This window comes from Lithobates pipiens, unplaced genomic scaffold (assembly GCF_037356315.1).
Source record: "Lithobates pipiens isolate NorthernLeopardFrog02 unplaced genomic scaffold, aLitPip1_a1.2 Scaffold_13, whole genome shotgun sequence".
Lineage (NCBI taxonomy): Eukaryota > Metazoa > Chordata > Amphibia > Anura > Ranidae > Lithobates > Lithobates pipiens.
The window spans coordinates 32,791,298-32,813,840 of NW_027507718.1; the positions used below are offsets into that span (position 1 = coordinate 32,791,298).

At 46.3% G+C, this 22,543-nt stretch overlaps 1 protein-coding gene across 3 annotated transcripts in view; it reads right to left on the reverse strand.

Moving 5' to 3' along the window:
• The window catches only part of ENTREP1 (endosomal transmembrane epsin interactor 1), a 133,627-nt gene that overhangs the window by 105,469 nt on the left and 5,615 nt on the right, over positions 1-22,543 (reverse strand). For 2 of the 3 annotated variants that reach the window (XM_077474968.1, XM_077474967.1), the window contains exon 2: positions 12,154-12,210. In XM_077474968.1, the coding sequence (XP_077331094.1) occupies positions 12,154-12,210 (57 nt within the window). Of the gene's footprint in view, positions 1-12,148; positions 12,211-22,543 lie in introns of all 3 variants that reach the window. The other variant, XM_077474969.1, reaches the window with a different exon arrangement.

A 22,543-nucleotide genomic window follows, 5' to 3' on the forward strand; every position in this document is an offset into this window, starting at 1 on the left:
GACAGAGCTTGAGCAAAGAAGAATTGGCAAACATTTCACTGTCTAGATGTGCAGAGGTGGTAGAGACATACCCAAAAAGACTTGCAGCTGTAATTGCAGCAAAAGGTGGTTCTACAAATTATTGACTCTGAGCTTGAATAAAAATTACACACAGGTGGATCCTATTTACTAATTAGGTGACTTCTTTTTTTTTTTTTTTTTTTTTATTTAGTAGTATGCGACAAACAATACAGAGGTAACTTCACAGGATGTATGATACATATGGTTACATACAGACAATCGTAGTGTGTGGAAAACAGAGCCAACAGTAAGAAACAGAGCCAACAGTAAGAAAATCGAGGGGAAGGACACCTAGACAGTTGTGTGGGCTATTGGAAATGGGATTAAGGCACCATCCCCTGAGGATCCCCCTTTGCTCAAAAGGTCATAGATTTCAGCTCTGTAACCCTCGAAAGATCTGGATAACTGTAGATAGGGGAAGAGTATCGTGCAACAGTCAACTGGGGTCGGAACATACCGTATTTTTCGTTTATTAAGTTAAGAAAGAAAAAGTAGGGTTGAAAAGCGGGAAAGGGGGAGAGAGCAGAGCAGGGGCTGAAATGGCAAGAAAGGATAGGAAGAGGAAAGGGGGTAGTGGGGGGTAGAGTGGGTAGGGCTGGATCCCCTCTCAGGGAGCAAGAAACCCCCCCGGCCCGCTAGCGCAATAGCTGGACATATTCTGGGGCAGCAATCTCCGATATCCATCACGAGCTTGCTAGATCCCGTTAAGGTATTCCGCAGAAAAACGAAACTGGGTCCAATAGAACCATCTGTTCCCATGCTCCTCCGTTTTGTCCCTCATTGTGGCAGTCAGGTCCTCCATACGTTCAATGTCGTTCACCCTTGCGAACCACTGGGTCACCGTTGGAGCAGATTGTTGCTTCCACTGACTGGGAATGCAGGCCCTGGCTGCATTGAGGAGATGTTTAAGTAAAGACTTATGATAACGTTTGCTCGACATGGGAGTTAGATTAAGAAGAACTGCTGCGGGATCGTTGTCTAGGGAAATGTCCGTAAACCTGTGGATAAGTCTCAGGACCGGTTGCCAGAAGGTTTGTAGTTGAGGGCAGTCCCAAAAAATGTGGAGAATGGTGCCAGCCTGTTGCGCACAGCGCCAACAGTGGTCGGATCGACCGGGGAAAATTTTGGCTAACACCACCGGTGTGCGATACCAGCGTGTGATCAGCTTATATGATATCTCCTGGTATTTGCTGCAAAGCGACGATTTATGGGCGAAAAAAAGTATTCTGTCCTTCTGCTTTTCAGAGAATTTAGTTTGTAGGTCCCTTTCCCATTTAGCCAGGAAGGGAGGATCCGTGGAGGAATGTGCTTCCGTCAGGATTTTGTAGGATCTAGAGAGGGACCCGCGAATTGGGCCGGCTTCTAGGCATAGGTCCTCGAAAGGATGGAGTTGTCTAGAGAAGAGCGAATAATTAGGTAAAGATCCGAGGAAGTTAGGCCAGCTGTCGAGCTCTCCAGCTATTCAGTGCCACTGGAACTTGTTCTCGCATTATGGTATCCATGGGAATCCAGCCCATTGGTCCCATAAACAGAGCTGCTCTCCGAAGCCCCTAAAAAAGGCCCGATCATACAGGCCTGGAGGGAATCCAGGGTGCCCCACAATAGGGGTCATAGGAGAAGGAAAATTAGTCAGATTGCATAGGCGAAAAAAACGCTCCATCTCAGCGAGCAAGGGGCCAATTAACGGGTGAGTAGTCACACATGACTCCAACTGCCCCCCCGCCCAGGGCAGGCCAGCCAGAGGGGCCCGTGCCATTTCCTGTTCCAACTTGACCCAAAGCTTCAGTTCCCCATGTCGACACCAGTCAACCACGCGCGTCATGTGCGTCGCTGTGTAGTATAAGGCAGGGTCCGGGAATCCAATACCGCCCCTCAGCTTTGGTCGCAATAACAGTGTCCTACCAATCCGCGGATGTTTGCCGCGCCAAAGGAACTTGGTAAAAATTGAGCGAACCGCACGAAAGAAAGACTGGGGTATTTTAATAGGTAATGCCTGTAAGAGGTATAGAGGTCGTGGCATTGCGTTCATCTTTAGCACGTTACAGCACCCGAACCACGATAGAGCTAGAGGGTCCCATCTTTTAAGGTCCGCTGTTAGCGTCGCCAAAAGTGGATGGAAATTCAGGGAAAAAATGTCCTTGGAGTTTGCTGGTATTCTGGTGCCCAAATACTGTATAGACCGGGTGGCCCACTTAAATGGGAAAAACGGTCGTAGACCTGCCAAAGTGCGGTCCGATATAGATACATTCAGAGCCTCAGACTTCTGAAGATTGACTTTAAACTTGGATAAGGTGCCGTATATCTTTTTAATTCCTGTAGCAGTGAGGGCAGAGACGTTATAGGTTTTGTGATAAAGAATAGGAGGTCGTCCGCATATGCAGCCACTTTGTGATGATAGTGATCCGACTGAACCCCGCTTACATTAGGGTTGTCCTGTATGTGTCTAATAAATGGTTCCAGGGAAAGGACGAAAAGAAGGGGGGAAAGTGGGCACCCCTGCCTGGTCCCGTTGGAGATCTCAAAAGGCTCCGAATCTATCCCGTTAACCCGGACTGTGGCAGTGGGACTAGAGTATATAGCGGCTATCCAGGCCATTATTGATTCGGGCATACCAAAGGACCGTAATGTTTCCTGGAGAAACCCCCAATCCACCCTGTCGAAGGCTTTTTCCGCATCAGCGGACAGGAGTAGAAGTGGGGTGCCTGATCTCTTCGCCTGCTCTATGACGTCAAGCGTCCTGACAGTGTTGTCTCTCGCCTCTCTGGATTGAATAAAGCCCACTTGGTCAAGAGCCACCAGGTGTTGCATAAAGCCGCTGAGCCTGGAAGCTATGATTTTCGTGAAGAGCTTAACGTCACAGTTCAGGAGAGAGATGGGCCTGTAACTGGCGCATAACAACGGGTCCTTCCCAGGTTTGGGAATCACAGAGATAGATGCTCTCAGCATATCTGGAGGTATGGGGTGCCCTTCCAGGATAGCATTAAAGGCTTTAGCAAATTGGGGGGCCAACTGTGTCTGAAAGGTTTTGTAATAGGCAAGCGTAAAGCCATCTGGTCCCGGGGCCTTACCCGGCTGTGTGTCCGCTATGGCTGCAGTCAGTTCTTCTATGCGGATAGGTTGGGATAACAATTCTTGGTCGGTCGCAGAGAGCGTAGGTAGATTAGTCTCTCTAAGATATTGCTGGATATTGGAGATGGTAGTGGCCGGAGCGGTAGCTGCCCGGGACTGATCTAAATTGTAGAGCTTCGAATAGAACTCTCGGAAAGTCGCTGCCAGGTCCGGGGAGGCATGTATCTTGGATCCCGTCGAAGTGGATAGTGCAGGAATGTACGATTGTGCTCGTTTCGCCCTAAGTGCGTTGGTCAATAAACGACCACACTTGTCCCCATATTCATAGAATGATCGTCGCGCCTTGAGTAGGACGTGTTTGGCTTGGTATAAAGAGTGATTTCTAATTGCTTCTCTCGTCTGGAGCAGCTCCGCCTCCAGTGCGGGATCAGAGCTTGTTTTGTGCCTCTGTTCCAGTCGATGGAGGTTCATCAGGAGGTCTGTCAGAGTTTTAGCCCGTCGCTGCTTTGCAGCGTGACCCAGCTTAATAAGGATCCCCCTGATGACACATTTATGTGCTGCCCAGACGGATAGAGGATTAGATACAGAACCTGAATTGCTGGCAAAGAAGTCTCGCAAGTTAGTGTGAATCTCCGCCGCCCCATCGGGGTCTTTGAGGAGCGTTTCGTTCAAACGCCAAAGCGGCGTCTGCTGGCGTAAATGTGGGAATCGTAAGTTCCAGAAGGACCGGGGCATGGTCAGAGAGCGTTATCTGGCCGATCGCTGTTTTAGAGGCGAGGGGGATGGTGGAGTGTTGGATTAGAAAAAAATCGATCCTGGAATAGGATCCGTGAGTGGGAGAATAGAAAGTGAAGTCCCGTTCTCGTGGATGGAAAATCCTCCAGATGTCCACCAGTTGATGCCTATGTAACAACTCTTTAAGGGTACGACGTGCGCTTTGGGATAGCGAGGAGGACTGTACCGAAGAGTCCTTAGAGGGATCCAGGGTAAGATTGAAGTCTCCGCCCACAATGAGAATGCCCTCACTGAATGTTTCGAGCGTGGCTAGAAAAGCACCCAGGGCCTGTACTTGATTCGTGTTTGGCAGATAGTAGTTAGCAAGGGTAAACATGCGGGAGTCTATTGTTCCCTTTAAAAGCAGGAACCTGCCTTCTGGATCTCTAAGTTCATCCAGATACTGCCAGTGGAGCGATTTGGACAGTAGGATGCTTGTCCCTTTGGATTTAGATGAGACAGATGGGCTATGGTAAGCCACCGGGAATTGCTTGCTAGCAAGTTTTGGTACCCTGTCTGCTCGAAAATGGGTCTCTTGGAGAAAGACTATGTGTGCTCTCTGCCTCCAGAGTTCGGACAGACAGCTGGTTCGCTTTTCTGGGGAATTGAGTCCCTTGACATTCCAGGAAAGGAACTTAAGAGCCATGGTAGCGGAGTACCCGCTCCCCGAGAGCGGGGTAGGAAGGGGGAGAGAGGGGGGGGAGGAGGGGAAGGGGAGGGAAAAAGCGAAGGGTGAGAACGAGGGCGGAAATAGGCTCAAGGAAGAGCTGGGCGAAAGGGGAGATAGAAGAGGAGAGGAAAGAGAAGAAAAACTATCAGGGGGTATATCTCCAAAAAGGAGAACTACTGCCACCAGGGCAGAGTGTACCTAAGGTGGGGGGTGGTAAGGCACGGCCAAGCGTGGAGTCCCAGCCTTTGGGACCCCCGCAGCAACAGCAGGAAGTAATCTACATAACATTATAATAATAGGACAAAAAGACAACACCAACATGGCAAAGATAACATTTAACCTAAAATCACATAGAAGGAAACCAAATGCGTCCCGTGGGGACTCAGAAAGTAATTTAACCCATACCCAACGTCTGTTATCAACAGCCTCAGTATCGTGCCCAGCAAGCCCGAAATCCCGTGGGGAATGTAATATGGTGAGGAATGGGGGCCATCCCACATCCTCCCACCCACCTCCCCCAGACTCCCCGACACCCGATCCCCAAAACCCCTAGCGTTCTTGTTCTGTCCGCAGTCTCCCCACCCCCCCCAGATGATAAAAAAAAAAAGGGGCGGGGAGGGGGGAGGCCCAGCAGACGGGGAGCCCAGGAGGAGGGAGAGAAAACAACAACCGCTCCACCCGTCCCCCCCCAAGTCCCAGGGCGCAAAAAGCGTCCAATTTAATCCGGGAGGCTGGGTGAGTCCTTCTGCTAGGACAGTTCGGCTTGCTTTAAAGTGGGCCCGACCACCAAGAGCGACCAATTAGCCACATTAAGAATTGGCTGGGCGTAGAAAAAAAAAGAAAAAAAATTAAGCACAGAACAGGGACAATCCAGCAGGACCAGCAAGGGAGGATATCAGAGTACCTGTTTTCCCGAGAGTCAAGGAGCCGGTCCCCGTGGATCTCGTGAGCGACCCCTCTGGACGCGTCGACCGGTTCTGGCGCCTCGTTGCCCTCCGGCGGTGGGACGTTGCTGGACATTCAAAGGAGCATTCAGCAGGAGCCAGTTGGGTACGACGACTGGGTCAATTGCGGCAAAGGCAAATAGGTGCGGCAACTCCGAAGGATGGCGTAGAGCGAAGATCTCGGTCCCCTTTCGTATGATCAGATGAAATGGATGGCCCCATTTGTACGTAAGGCCTTTCGCACTGATACTGTCTAAAATAGGTTTTAGCGCCCGTCTCATCAGTAGAGTGCATCGGGAAATATCCGGGAGCAGGTGTATCGCTGCGCCATCAAACTCCAGCACTCCCACTCGCCATGCCTGTCGCAGGATTTCTTCTTTGACATTAAAGGAGTGCAAACAGCAGAGGACATCCCTGGGCCTGTCAGGTACATTGGAGTTAGGGCCAAGCGTCCTGTGGACGCGATCCAAGGTAATAGCGGTGTCTCGCGGTCGGTCCAAGTACCGATTAAATACAGTGGTTACCATCGATCAGAGGTCAGACTGCTGGACCGACTCCGGGATTCCCCTCAGACGAATGTTCTGTCTGCGACTGCGATTTTCCAGGTCATCAATCAGCAACTGCAGTTGGGCATATTGATCGCTGATACCTGTCTGTGCTGTCTGGACCTCCTGCACCCTATGAGACAGCACTTCCTGAGTCTGCTCAACAGTGGAGACCCTTGTGTCTATTGCTGCGACTTCTTGTTTAAGGGCCTGCATCTCCCCCCTCATTGGTAGCTCCATTCTGGTGGCCAGAGCTTCAAAGTCAGTTCTAGTAGGCAGCTGTTGCAATAGGACCCATAATTTATGCGTGGGGTCATCCTGCATTGCATCCCCAAATTGCTGAGCAAGGTTAGAATGAGTATTCATATCGTCCTGTGTGCTGGAGCCATGCAGGAGAGCAGAAGCAGGAAGGGGGGGGGTGTGTACCTGGTGAGGCCTGCACAGAGTCAAACAGTCCCCCTGTCCTGTCTGGTGATGCGGCCAACGACCGTGGGAGACAGGGGGGCAGATCGCTGAGGGGGGAGCAGGGCGGCATCGTATAATCCTCCTCTCTCTGCTGTCCACAGCTCTGGGCACCCCCCCCCCACTGTGCGGCGCGTCTGCAGCGTGTCCCGCCGGCGCCATCTTGGATTTCGCTGGGGTGGATGCCGCCTGTTTAAAGTGCTGTAAATAACGATCCATGCCGCGGATCAACGAAAAAGTGCGGCGGATCGGTTCCCGCACCTCTGCGGTCTCTGGTGCTGTGTCCGGTGCCGGTAATTAGCGCCTGCTGCGCCACGCGAGTGCCTCCGGCCGGGAGCTCACTGATCTAGTGACCTTCCGCCGCCATGCCGAAGCCACGCCCCCCCATTAGGTGACTTCTTAAGAGGGAAGTTTCAGGAAAAAAAAAACTTTCCACAGCCCCCTGCATAGTACACAGAGCCCCCTGCATAACACACAGCCCCCTGCATAGTACACAGACCCATTGCATAGTACACAGAACCCCGCATAGTACACAGACCCCTTTCATTATAAAGCCCCCCCCTCCTCCTCTCCACTCCTAGGAGACCCCCAGTCTCCTAGGACAGCATTACCAGCATACTCTAAAGCAGGGGTGTCCAAACTTTTTTTTAAAGAGGGCCGGATTTGATGAAGTGAACATGCTTGAGGGCCAACCATTTTGCGTGACTTTCTTTAAACCAGGGATGCCCAACCTTTGTGAGGGTCACTTAAGTGACTTGGTAACCAAGTCACGGGCCACAATGAGTGGAGCGGGCAGATGACAGGTCTGTGTCCACTCTGCATATAGAGAGCAGACATGGATACAACCCACTCTACTCTATGGGCCCTTCGAGGTAGGTGGTGTACCTGCGGATCGGTGGGAAAGTACCCCAGTACCCAATACAGAACAGATATGGCCTTATTTGGTATCACTCCACCTGTGACAGGAGTCAGTGCTATACAGGAAGCATCGCTTTATGCGGCTCTGCACCACAGCCGCTTGCTTTCTCCACCGCTGGATTCATTCACAATACCGAGGCTCTAGGATGACGGATCGATGATCCAGGCTTGCCAACCAGCCATTCCAGAGCAGGAGGTTACAGGCCACATCAGAGGGCTCCACGGGCCACTGGTTGGGCACCCCTGCTTTAAACCATTAAAATTCGGTCTAAGTGTGTTCATCAGAGCACTTATGCACTGCCCAACATTCTCTTGCCTTTGAGCTGTGTGTGGTGAATAGATGAGCTTGGGCATGTTATTTGGATATACCATATTTATTGACTTATAACACGCACCCTAACTTTAAAAAGGAAGTTTCAGGAAAAAAATCTTGAATTTTTAATAAAGAACTGTGGTCAGTGCCCATCAATGCAGCCTAATTAGTGCCCATCTGCAGCCTCACAAGTGCCATGAATGCAGCACCCACTCCACTGCCAGGAATGCAGCACCCATTTCCATTGCCATGAATGCAGCATCCACCGTATTGCCATGAATGCAGCATCCACCGTATTGCCATGAATGCAGCACCCACTCCATTGCCATGAATGCAGCACCCACTCCATTGCCATGAATGCAGCACCCACTCCATTGCCATGAATGCAGTACCCACTCCATTGCCATGAATGCAGCCCCTACCGTATTGCCATGAATGCAGCCCCCACCGTATTGCCATGAATACAGCATCCAATGTATTGCCATGAATGCAGCACCCACCGTATTATCATGAATGCCGCACACACCATATTACCATGAATGCAGCACCCACCGTATTACCATGAATGCAGCACCCACTCCATTGCCATGAAAGCAGCACCCACTCCATTGCCATGAATGCAGCACCCACTCCATTGCCATGAATGCAGCACCCACTCCATTGCCATGAATGCAGCACCCACTCCATTGCATTAATGCAGCACCCACATTGTCATGACTGCAGACTCACCATTGCCGTCAGTGCAGCCTGATTCATGTCCATCTGCAGCCTTGGAGGAGACAGGGAGGGGGCAGGACGAGCGCCGGCAGACAAACAGGAGAAACTCCTGTTTTTATCGGCAGCCTCTTTAATTGAAAGTCCCGCCTCCTATGATGGACAAAACAGTTGTCCAAAGGCAGTTTTTCAAGGCACTGTATATATATTTATCTGATTATAAAAAGTAAAGCGGAGGGACTGGCAGGATTAACTGGGATTTCACACAAAGGAAGCAATACAAAGAGAACAGGATACTTTTTCATACAAATACATGGAGGCACAAATCAGGAATATGAAATGTTGAGTTTACATATTCTTTACCCTGATAATCCATTTACATTCTGTCGTGTGCTTTTTACACATTTTTCTTTTAATAAATAATGACACTGGAGTTGATTTAAAAAAAAAAAACATTTAGGCAAAGTAAAACTGTTTAATGGCAATCAGATTCCTGTTATCATTAATCCTCATGCACGCTGGACATTTTTGAAGCTGTTCCTAGGGGCGTCAGGCTTTTTTCTTTCCTTCCTCCAAACTCCCCTGCATGTTAGCCTATGTGTCCATTCACACATAGGCTTTTAGCAGTGTTTAGTGGCAGGAGCTTTTAGGGGCAGGAAACCCCCCCCACTGCAAGTGTGTCAAGAAGCAGCAGAGTTTTGGCAGAAAAAATGCTTGCCGCTGCTAAATGCACCTAAATGCTGCTACACACTAGGCGCGTTTAGCGCTTGAGCGTTATTTCATTTCAATGGCCAGAATAAATTATTATTCTGGCCAATAAAATGAATTAACACTCAAGCTCTTGATGCCTGCAAACAGATCTAAAAGCTTGTGAAACGCTGCTGCCAGGAGGAAGACTTCTAGGAGAGTGTGTGCTGTGTCCTGTGTGCATGAGGCCTTATTCTAATAAAAAGCCTAGACAATGAAAGGAAGCATTTGTTTGGTTGCAATGTATAACCTTCCTTTCCTCCTGTTTTTTTTTTAAAACATATTTCTGCAATACATGCATATTTCCCCCTGCTTCATCCATTTAAATATGCTTCAAGTACGGAATAATGTCTGTCAATGTGCCAGAAATACAGAGTACTCCTATGCTCCTGTCTGAGCTGACAACACAGTGTATTTTAATCTCTGAAACCATAAGTATGTGGTGTCAGCCCTGCCTACTTCATTTCTAAAGCATTACATAAAACACAGGCCACATAACCCCTCCTTGTATACCAGCAATGTGCACAGGAAATTATCAGCTCACAGGAATTCTGGCAAAATCAACAGGTATTTATGCACTTATCAAACGGATAAAACAAAACTAGGGATCAACTGATATTGTTTTTTTAGGGCTGATACGGATACAGATTTTCCGGCCACCTTTAAGGCCAATAGCCAATATCAGGTGCCGATATTCTGTACATCAACTTCACCTGCCACCAGATGCAGCATGTCACTTGCCACTGTCACCTGCCACCCAGATGGAGCTTGTCACTAGGGATGAGCCAAACACCCTCCTGTTCTGTTCAGAGCAGAACATGCGAACAGGGAAAAAATTCTGCAGAACACATGAACATCGTTAAAGTCTATTGGACACGAACATGAAAAATCAAAAGTGCTAATTATAAAGACTTAAATGCAAGTTATTGTCATAAAAAGTGTTTGGGGACCTGGGTCCTGCCCCAGGGACATCAATCAATGGTATCAATGCAATTTTTTTTTTTTAAATGGCCGTTTTTTTGGGAGCAGCGCTTAAAGTGAAACAATACAATTAAATATTCCTTTAAATATCGTGCCTGGGGGTATCTATAGTATGCCTGTAAAGTGGAGCATGGGACCCCCCCCCCCCCGGTCCATTACCAGGCCCTTTGGGGTTGGTATTTGCGTCTGATTAATTAACCCCGAACCAAAAAAAATATATAATTGCATGCCCCCCCCCCCCCTAAAATCCATACCAGGCCCTTCAGGTCTGATATGGAAATTAAGGGGAACCCTGCGCCAAATGGAAAAAAAAATGGCGTAGGGGTCCCCCCCAAAAGTGTGGATTTTAAGCAGAATCCTGCACCAAATATTTTTTTTAAATGGCGTAGGGGTCCAACCCAAAATCCATACCAGATACTTATCCGAGCACACAACCTAGCAGGCCGCAGGAAAAGAGCCTTACCAGGCCCCCCTGAACCGTACCAGGCCACATGCCCTCAACATGTCTCCATGTTGATGGGGACAAGGGCCTCATCCCCACAACCCGGTGGTTGTGGAGGTATGCAGGGAGGGGGCTTATCGGAATCTGGAAGCCCCCTTTAACAAGGGGACCCCCAGATCCCAGCCTCCCCCGTGTGAATTGGTAATGGGATTACCTCACCGTCCGCATACCCCCACAACCACGGGCAAGGGTTGTGGGGATGAGGCCCTTGTTCCCATCAACATGGGGACAAGGTTCTTTGGGGTCAGAACATGTTGAGGGCATGTGGCCTGGTACGGTTCAGGAGGGGGGGGCGCTCTCTCTCTTTTCCTGGGGCATGTCAGGTTGCGTGCTCGGATAAGGGTCTGGTATGGATTTTGGGGGGGGGGCCCTACGCCATTTTTTTTTAAATTTTGGCACAGGGTTCCCCTTAAAATCTATACCAGACCTGAAGGGCCAGATATAGATTTTAGGGGGACCCCCAAGCAATTTTTTTTTTTACATTTTTGTTTGGGGTTCCCCTTAATATTCATACCAGACCCTGCTGAGACTCGACAATTCATTACAGCGGCGATCAGTTTTACATGACCATTTTTCCTTTAGAGATGTCATTTTGCTGTGGTATTGTTCTAAACAAGTGAAAAGTTTGCCACTTTGCAGGCATACTATAGACACCCCCAGGCATGATATTTAAAAGAATATTTCATTTTTATTGTTTAACTTTAAGCATTAAAAAAATCACTGCTCCTGAAAAAATGCTGTTTAAAAAAAAAAAAAAATGCATTGATGCATGTCCCCCGGGGCAGGACCCAGGTCCCTAAACACTTTTTATGACAATAACTTGCAATAACAATAATGTGTATATAAGCCTTTAAAACAAGTACTTTTGATTTTTGATGTTTTGTGTCCCATGGCCTTTAAAGGGGTTCCGTCGGCTTTCGAATTTTCCGCGAACACAGCATATTGTTCGTTGTTCGGCGAAAACCCTACTTGTCACCATCACCCGCCACCCAGATGCAGCTTATCACGGTCATCTGCCACCCAGATGGAGCATGTCACTACTTACACTACATCTGACAGCCTCTCCCCAGCGGCATCTGAGATGACGTAACTATCTTTCTGCTCACCCACGGCTGCAGCTCTGTCAAGAGCAGCCTTCACAGCCCTGCTGTAGGGGCAGTAACAGCGCACCTGCCGCACCACTGACAGAGATTGGCAGAGACTGCAGCGAGCACCGCGCGGGGACAGGTAGAGGAGGTCTGACCAATATTGGTAATATCAGTAAGTTTCTGACTTATACCGGTTATTTGAAAAATGTGAATATCGGCCCCAAATAACCAGCCTCTCTGATAATCGGTCGACCCCTAAGCGAAAATGCTCTCAATGGTGAAGTTACAGACCAAAAGGGAGCAAATAAGACATGTTCATGGCTAGGTCTTACATACAATTTAATCTGCCTCTGTATTTTACCTTACCAGAAGAACCATGGGCTTTTTCCATGTGGTTAGTCCTATAATTCCTGACAAAATAACCTGCAATACAAATAACATTTGCAGTTAGGATCAGCACTGGACAAAGCTTTAAAACTATTAATTTAAAAGGTCATTCCATAAACAAAAATTTTGGTATGAGAAGATCCACCTGCATTTCCTGTCTTATGCCGTGTACACATGACCGGACTTTCCGGCAGAAAAGGAAAATCATTTAATCGGGTATTCCGATCGTGTGTGGGCTGCATCGGACTTTTTCTTTCGAAAAATCTGACATCTAAACATGTTTTAAATCTTTCTGACGGGAAAACTGTTCCTCTGTATGCTGTTCCGACGGACCAAAACCAATGCAAGCGCATCTATTGGCTACTGGCTATTGAACTTCCTTTTTCTAGTCCCGTTGTACGTGTTGTACAGCACCACGCTCTAAACAATTGGACTTCAGTCGTGTGTAGGCAAGTCCGTTTCAGTGGAACTCTGTCGAAAAAAACGTCAGAGTTTATTCTGACGGAAAAAATGGTTGTGTGTACGCAGCATTAGAGATGCTTAAAGAAGTAGGGGAATTTACCCCTTAGACCAGGGATCCTCAAACTACAGCCCTCCAGCTGTGTGGAAACTACACATCCCATGAGGCATTGTAAAACTCTGACATTCACAGACATGACTAGGCATGATGGGAATTGTAGTTCCTGAACAACTGGAGGGCCATAGTTTGAAGACCCATGCCTTAGACAGTTGTCACCAGAACTAGTGCTCCTATCAGCAGATTTACCCTCACCACTTATTCTGGTGACAACTGTAACATTTCGAATTTTCTATATGTGTATAGTGAAATATCTGCGCTACCCCTGAACTTTGTGAAATGACAAGAAATTGGCAAAAAATTTAATTATAATATAAAAAAATGACAACAAATAGAAAATGACAAAGAATGGTGCTGCGACTTAAATAGCCTGAATATTCAGCTCATAGAATTGTGGATAAAGTGAAAGTGCGCAACCAAAAACATTGATATGTATAAAAATGATATAAAAGCATAAATGAAAATATTAAAGCCCAGGCAGTGCTCCAATAGGTGAAACCGTGATGTCGGACACTGAAAAAACACTTGGTGCTTCTGTTCAGAAGATATAACAAACAGCGCTGCTTACCAGATTGGATGGATCTCAAGTTATTGAGATCAAAATCGCTCATCCAGGGATCACTCAGCTTAGGAATACAGAAGCGCCAAGTGTTTTTTTTCCGAGTCTTTGACACCGCGGTTTCGCCTATTGGAGCACTGTGTGGACTTTAATATTTTCATTTATGCTTTTATATCATTTTTATATCATTTTTGCACATATCAATGTTTTTGCTTGCGCACTTTCACTTTATCCAGAATTATCTATATGCCTTTCTTTGTGATAATGATCCCCAAGACAAATAGCTACCAAGACAGGACACAGATAGCAATAAAAACATGACAATAGTTCTAATCCAACCTTCTTCCTATTAAAACTAAAAAATGTCCCTTGTTTCTCTAGTTTACCTATCAATTCAAACCCTCCCAGGTATGTCATATCTAGGGCCAGATGTCAGTCAGGTGCCCTAAAAGGCTACTTTTCATATTGCGAGCTTCATGACTACAGACACACAATTCTATATATAACTCAGTGCATGTGATAAAATATCAGCTTTCTATTATCACTGAAGAAATGGGATCAGGCCTAATTCTCCTTCACACTCCACATAGGCCAGTGAAGAGTAAGAACTGCTGCTGGGTTTTTTATTGCAATCTGTGTATCTACAGGACAGGAAGTGTAGATAAATCTCCCAAATGGGGCAAGAAAATAACCAGACAGTTCAACACCTCCCTGCTCTTTCGGAAATCAAAGATAAAACATTTTGGCTTAAAGCTTACAATTTTTCTGTAGACTGCTTTAGATCTACCAACAACCACAGTTAGGTCCATATATATTTGGACACAGGCACAATTTTAGTTTTTTTCAGGTATTTACCAAAACATATTCAAGCTTTTGTTATATAGTGGTTATGGTCTGAAATTGCACACATTTTAGGTTTCATTTGAAGGTATGTACATCCAAATCTAAGGAATGGTTTAGGAATTACAGCTCTTAAAGCGGAGTTCCACTCAGAAATGGAACTAACGCTGATCCGTTTCCTCCCCCCTCCGGTGTCACATTTGACGCCTTTCAGGGGGGAGCAAATACCAAAAGATCGCTGCAGTATCTGCGGCAATCTACTCCATGTCCGGCCCCTCCTCTGCCTCCCCCCTGCTGTCTTCTGGGAGACACACAGGTCCCAGAAGTCAGCAGGGACCACTCAGAACGCACAGCACAACTCGCGCAGTAGGAAACAAGGCTGTGAAGCCACAAGGCTTGACTTCCTGATTCCCTTACTGAAGATGCTGGGGCTGCCACACTGAGCCGAGGGATGGGTCAGCTTCAGGTGAGGACATTGCGGGCTCCCTGGACAGGTAAGTGTCCTTATTTTAAAAGTCAGCAGCTGCTGTATTTGAAGCTGCTGACTTTTAATTATTATTTTTTTTGGCGGAACTCCGCTTTAAGTATAGCCACCCACCCTTTTTTAAGGGACCAAAAGTAATTGGACAATTGAATCAAAGGCTATTTTATGGCCAGGTGTGGACTACTTCTTTGTTATTTCTTCATCAATTAAGCAGGTAAAAGGTCTGGTGTTGATTCTAAAGCCGCGTACACATGGGCGGATTGTATGGCCTACTTAATCCGCCGAAACACATTTCAGCGGACAGTCCGCTCGTGTGTGGGCTTCAGCGGACTTTTTCAGCGTGCAGTCTGGCGGACTAAGTATTTCGGAATTTCCGTAATATTGTCCGTCATACTTTGGTTTCAGCGGACAATCCGCTCGTGAGTAGGCTAGTTCGACGGACTAAGAATGGCGCATGCTCAGAAAAGATTTACACGGCGGAAGGTTGCATTGCTGTGTATTGGACTTCCTATTTCTAGTCCCGTCGTACGTGCCGTACACGTCATCGCGCAAGCTTTCAACGGACTGTTTGTGCATCCGTGTGTGGTCAAGTCCGCTCATTGGAAAGTATGACGGACTGTCCGTCGGATTGTATGACGGACTAAGTAGGCCATACAATCCGCCCGTGTGTACGCGGCTTAAGTGTGATATTTGCATTTGAAATGTATTGCTGTAAACCTACATAATGCATTTAAATGTGTACATTGCAAGTGAAACAGGCCATTGTAATATTTTAAAAGCAAAACAAATCCATCAGAGAGAGAGCAGCAATATTAGGAGTGGCCAAATCAACCATTTGGTACATTCTGAGGAAAGAAGAACGCACTGGTGAGCTCAGCAACATAAAAAAGCCTGGACATCCACAGAAGACAACAGTGGTGGATGATCACAGGATCCTCTCTATGGTAAACAAAAAGACACATTCACAACATCCAGATAAGTGAAGGACACTTTCCAGGAGGTGGGTGAATAATTGTCAAAGTCTACAATCAAGAGAAGACTTCACGAGAGCAAATACAGAGAGTTCACCACAAGCTACAAACCATTCATAAGCCTGAAGAATAGAAAAGCCAGATTAGACTTTGCCAAAAAAATGTAAAAAAGCCAGACCAGTTCAGAAAAAGCATTCTTTGGATGGTTGAAACTAAGATTAACCTGTACCAGAATGATGGGAAGAAAAAAGTGCAGAGAAGGCTTGAAACAGCTCATGATACAAAGCACACGTCATCTGTAAAACATGGTGGAGGCAGTGTGATGGCATGAGCATGTATGGCCCAGTGGCACTGGGCCATTGGAGTTTATTGATGATGTGACAGAAGACAGAAGCAGCCGGATGAATTCTGCATTGTTTAGAGATACAGTGCCTTGCGAAAGTATTCGGCCCCCTTGAACTTTTCAACCTTTTGCCACATTTCAGGCTTCAAACATAAAGATATAAAATTTTAATTTTTTTGTGAAGAATCACCAACAAGTGGGACACAATTGTGAAGTGGAACGAAATCTATTGGATTTTTGAAACTTTTTTAACTAATAAAAAAATGAAAAGTGGGGCGTGCAAAATTATTCGGCCCCTTGCGTTAATACTTTGTAGAGCCACCTTTTGCTGCGATTACAGCTGCAAGTCGCTTGGGGTATGTCTCTATCAGTTTTGCACATCGAGAGACTGAAATTCTTGCCCATTCTTCCTTACAAAACAGCTCGAGCTCAGTGAGGTTGGATGGAGAGCGTTTGTGAACAGCAGTTTTCAGCTCTTTCCACAGATTCTCGATTGGATTCAGGTCTGGACTTTGACTTGGCCATTCTAACACCTGGATACGTTTATTTGTGAACCATTCCTTTGTAGATTTTGCTGTATGTTTGGGATCATTGTCATGTTGGAAGATAAATCTCCGTCCCAGTTTCAGGTCTTTTGCAGACTCCAACAGGTTTTCATCCAGAATGGTCCTGTATTTGGCTGCATCCATCTTCCCCTCAATTTTAACCATCTTCCCTGTCCCTGTTGAAGAAAAGCAGGCCCAAACCATGATGCTGCCACCACCATGTTTGACAGTGGGGATGGTGTGTTGAGGGTGATGAGCTGTGTTGCTTTTACGCCAAACATATCGTTTTGCATTGTGGGCAAAAAGTTTGATTTTGGTTTCATCTGACCAGAGCACCTTCTTCCACATGTTTGGTGTGTCTCCCAGGTGGCTTGTGGCAAACTTTAGATGAGACTTTTTATGGATATCTTTGAGAAATGGCTTTCTTCTTGCCACTCTTCCATAAAGGCCAGATTTGTGCAGTGTACGACTGATTGTTGTCCTATGGACAGACTCTCCCACCTCAGCTGTAGTTCTCTGCAGTTCATCCAGAGTGATCATGGGCCTCTTGGCTGCATCTCTGATCAGTCTTCTCCTTGTCTGAGCTGAAAGTTTAGAGGGACGGCCAGGTCTTGGTAGATTTGCAGTGGTCTGATACTCCTTCCATTTCAAAATGATCGCTTGCACAGTGCTCCTTGGGATGTTTAAAGCTTGGGAAATCTTTCTGTATCCAAATCCGGCTTTAAACTTCTCCACAACAGTATTACGGACCTGCCTGGTGTGTTCCTTGGTCTTCATGATGCTCTCCTTGCGCTTTCAACAGAACCCTGAGACTATCACAGAGCAGGTGCATTTATACAGAGACTTGATTACACACAGGTGGATTCTATTTATCACCATCAGTCATTTAGGACAACATTGGATCATTCAGAGATCCTCGCTGAACTTCTGGAGTGAGTTTGCTGCACTGAAAGTAAAAGGGTCGAATAATTTTGCACGCACCACTTTTCAGTTTTTTATTTGCTAAAAAAGTTTAAAATATCCAATAGATTTCGTTCCACTTCACAATTGTGTCCCACTTGTTGGTGATTCTTCACAAAAAATTAAAATTTTATATCTTTATGTTTGAAGCCTGAAATGTGGCAAAAGGTTGAAAAGTTCAAGGGGGCCGAATACTTTCGCAAGGCACTGTATACTGTCAGTTCAGATTCAACCAAATGCAGCAAAGTTGATTGGATAGCGCTTCACAGTACAGATAGACAATGATTCAAAACACACTGCAAAAATAACCCAGGAGCTTTTGAAGGAAAAGAAGTGGAATATTCTGCAATGGCCGAGCCAATCACCTGATATCAACCCAATTGAGCATGTATTTCACTTGCTGAAGGCAAAACTAAAGGCAGAAAGACCCACTCACCCTATGGACCATAGGGTGAGTACATGGATTGAAAACTGGCTACAAGGGCGAGTTCAGAGGGTGGTGATAAATGGGGAGTACTTGGAATGGTCAGCGGTGGGAAGTGGGGTCCCCCAGGGTTCTGTGCTGGAGCCGATCCTGTTTATTTTTTCATAAACGACCTGGAGGATGGGGTAAACAGAACAACCTCTGTATTTGCAGACGACGCTAAGCTAAGAAGGGCAATAACTTCTCCGCAGGATGTGGAAACCTTGCAATAAGATCTGAACAAATTAATGGGGTGAGCAACTACACGGAAAATTAGGTTTAATGAAGAAAAATGTAAAATAATGCATTTGGGTGGCAAAAATATAAACGCAATCTACTTACGAGAGGGTGAACCTCTGGGGGGATCTAGGACGGAAAAGGACCTGGGGGTCCTAGTAGATGATAGGCTCAGGAATGGCATGCAATGCCAAGCTGCTGCTAACAAAGCAAACAGAATATTGGCATGCATTAAAAAGGGGATTAACTCCAAGGATAAAGCGATAATTTTCCCACTCTACAAGACTTTAGTCCAGCCTCATCTGGAGTATGCTGTCCAGTTCTGGAAACGGAGCGAGTACAAAGGGCAACAAAGCTAATAAAAGGTCTGGAGGATATTAGTTAAGAAGAAAGGTTGTGAGCACTGAACTTATTCTCTCTGGAGAAGAGACGCTTGAGAGGGGATATGATTTCAAAGTACAAATACTGTACTGGTGACCCCACAATAGGGATAAAACTTTTTCGCCCAAGGGAGTTTAATAAGACACGTTTAACCTTAAACTGCGTAGAGGGTTCTTTACTGTAATGGCGCATACACATGATCGGATTTTTGTTCGAAGGTTGTTGGCTCAAACTTGTCTTGCATACACACATAGTACATATAGTACATAGTTACATAGTAGGTGAGGTTGAAAAAAGACACAAGTCCATCAAGTCCAACCTATGTGTGTGATTATAAGTCAGTATTACATTGTATATCCCTGTATGTCGTGGTCGTTCAGGTGCTTATCTAATAGTTTCTTGAAACTATCAATGCCCCTCCCTGAGACCACCGCCTGTGGAAGGGAATTCCATATCCTTGCCGCTCTTACAGTAAAGAACCCTCTACGTAGTTTAAGGTTAAACCTCTTTCTTCTAATTCACACGGTCATACAAATGTTGGCCAAAAATTACAAACGTGGGAACGCGGTGACGTACAAGATGGGCGACGAGGCGAGAAAAAGGTTCAATAGCCAGTGCGGCTCCTTCTTCTTGATTGTGTGAACTTTTGTGCGACGGACTTGTGTACACATGATCGGACTTTCCGACAACAAAGTTTTATTGGCGGAATATTTTAGAACCTGCTATCAAACATTTGTTGGCGGAAAGTCCGACAGCAAATGTTCGATGGAGCATACACACATCCAACATTTCCCATCGGAAGTTCCAACCGTGTGTACGCGACATAAGAGCAGCAAGGATGTGGAATTCCCTTCCACAGGTGGTGGTTTCAGCATAGGGAGGGCATCGATTGTTTCAAAAAACTATTATATAAGTACCTGATTGACCGCAACATACAGAGACATACAATGTAATACTGACACATTTTTACAAGTAATGGCGGCGATCAGCGTTTTTTTGTGGGACTGCGACATACAAATTGGACACTAAGTGACACGTTTGGGGACCAGTGACACCAATTGGACATCAGTGCTAAAAAAATGCACTGTCAAAGTGTAAATTACACTGGCAGGAAAGGGGCTAACACCAGGGGCGATCAAGGGGTTAAATGTGTGCCTGGGAGGTGCTTTTTATCTGTGGGGGGGGGAGTGGATACACAGGAGGAACAGAAAAAACGTGTTTCAGCTGCAAGATCTCTTTTTTGCTCCCTGACAGATCAGCTATTTGCCTTGTTTACATAGGCACACCGCTGTTCCGTCTCTTCACAGAATGATTGGCGGATGGTGATGGCTGCCACACACATCGATTGGCTCCCACTGTGTCAAATCACAGCGGGAGCGGTGCTCCGGCAGCGAGCACGCGCCCTACACCAAGTGCACCAAACTGTACATCATTTTGCCCAGCCGGGCCACCCTGCCACAGTATATATGCAGTGGGCGGTCCGGAAGCGGTTAAAGCTGAAAGTATGCACTTCAAATTAATTTGGATTGTTTTGTTTTAATTTTTATTCTGGTGGCATACAGAGCCAAAAGTATGAAAATTGTGCCTGTGTCCAAATATTTATGGACCTAACTGTATGTCAGGGGTGTCAAAGTCAATTACATTGGGGGGCCGCACCAGAATTATGGTTGCCCTCATAGCGCCGGTTGTATCTGTCAGACTATATAAATGTATCTACACATTCCATTATTACTGGTTATAGTAATAGACTGAATCTGTGAAGGGCGGGTGCAGACTGGCACAGAGCCCACTCCCACAGCAGACGATGTAAGTCTGAGCCCTTGTACACACGGTCGGAGAATCTGTCGGAATGAGTCTTATCGGACCATGTCGTCAGATAATTCGACTGTGTGTGGTATGCATCGGACTGATTCCGTCCGAATCTCCGTCCGACCCAATTTTCCAACATGTTGGAAATATTTCCCGACCAACTGGGCCGGACGGACCTAATCCGATCATGTGTAGAGCATTTTCATCGGACCAAGTGCCACGCATGCTCAGATCAAATTCCTACATCAAAGCTATTGGCTACTAGCCTGAATGTAGTCCCATCGTAACGAAATTACGTCATCACGTTCTGAAAGATCGGATTTTTCGCCAACTTGGCCCGACCGTGTGTATGCAACAGTTTCGGACACAATCCGTCGGACTAAATCCGACGGGCAAAATCGGACAGATTTGGTTGGCAAAATCTCCGACCGTGTGTACGTGGGCTGAGAAGGAGGGTTGCACACCATGGGTATAATCCACACAAAACTTTATTGGAGACAGAACATGGTTCTGTTATGGTGTTCTGTCTGGACAGTCTCCAATAAAGTTTTTTTTATGGATGATCCCAGCAGTGTGTGACCCTCCTTTTCAGACTGGCATAGAATTGTATTATTCAAGAGTTTCCCACCCTCCCTTACATCAGTGCACCACCCTTGTGCTGCTGCTGGGAAGAAGCTAGAGGCAGAGCTGGAAAGCATGAATTGCAGGGCCTGGAGGAGGACCATAGAAGGGCTAAAGTCTGATATCAAGGGAGGCGGAAGTGAGGGGGTGCTGCGGCTGCACAGAGAAAATCGTGATCTGGAGGAGGAGTTCTGTCCTCCTCTCTGCTTCTGATTGCTGAGACAATGTGGGGGCAGAGAAAGGGGGGGGGGGGGGGTCAGCCGCTGCAGGAGAGGTGTGAGGGCCACATAAAATGACCTGGCGGGCCAGATTCAGCTTACGTTTTCCTGGTATATAGTTTTTCACAATCTAAAATTGATTTTACAGTCAGATTGTAATGTGTGTGTGATGATCTTTAATCTGGCCATAGGCTGATCAAATAGTCAATTTCCGCAGGGACTGGACAAATTCCGCTTAGGCAAAAGTCAAGTACAATATCCCAGCGGGGCAAGGTGATTCCTACATACACCCTGTTTGTAAATGGAAGAATCTGTTATTTTTTTATCGTTAAGCCTACTGGCTAAACTAAAGAAAACTAATAGTGTATAGCCTACTTAACATGGACTGTAATGCAGACCTTCATAGCAGCCTATACTTGCCTTGCTTTTACTCACCTTCTGCTCTGTTCAGCTGCCAGTCAAAGGAAAGTAAGTACTGTGTAAGTTACGAGTCACTTGAATAGTAGCTTATACAGGCTATGGACTGACTAGCTCACTGTCATATGCTCCAACATACCGGGAAGTACTGGCTATTTACTTTGGTTTCAAGCTCTAAGGAGTTGGGAAGCAACAAAAAGGCAAGTATGGGTTAATAGCCAAGTCCATCTTTTGCAAAAAAAAAAATTAAAAATGCATCTATATGTACAGCAAAAAGAATGTGCATTTATTATTTTTTTGCAAATCAGCCTGAAAAGCATTGCAACTATAAGGCTGGGTTCACACTTGAGAACGTAGAAACTCACAGCAGAAGTCCAGGACGTCTCCATTCACTGTTTCAGCTCTGATTTCAGCCCGAATTTTGGGCTGAATTTGGACCTGAGAGGAAACAAAAGACACACAGGACTCCTGTGCAATTCGAGCCGCTGTGGAGATGTGTGAACCGACTCCATAAAGAGCCAGTCACAATCTCCTGCTATGCAAACTGGACGAGGGGAAACCCGCATTCAATAGCATGAACCCAGCATGAACCCAAGATTCAAAGCTGACAGTTGCTGGTGAGGAGGCATGGGGGCGGTGTCACTGTTGCACAGTATTGGGGGGTGTCCACTTACGACCATGTTTCACCCTAAAGCCGGCCATACATGGATCAAAATTCGGCCAGTCCATCAAAGACCGACGAGAGTCGATGTATGCATACTGCCAATTCTTTTCAGTTTAGGACAGTGTAGGGAAGGATTAGAATTCCAGTAAGGTTTTTTTTACAAGTGTCTGTGTCCCAATTTGGTAGATTTACCCACTCTATTTGTGTTGGTTACCATTGTTACTGAGACAGAAATGAAGGGAAAATTCTAAATATTAGAGTTGTCACCAGAGCAATAATA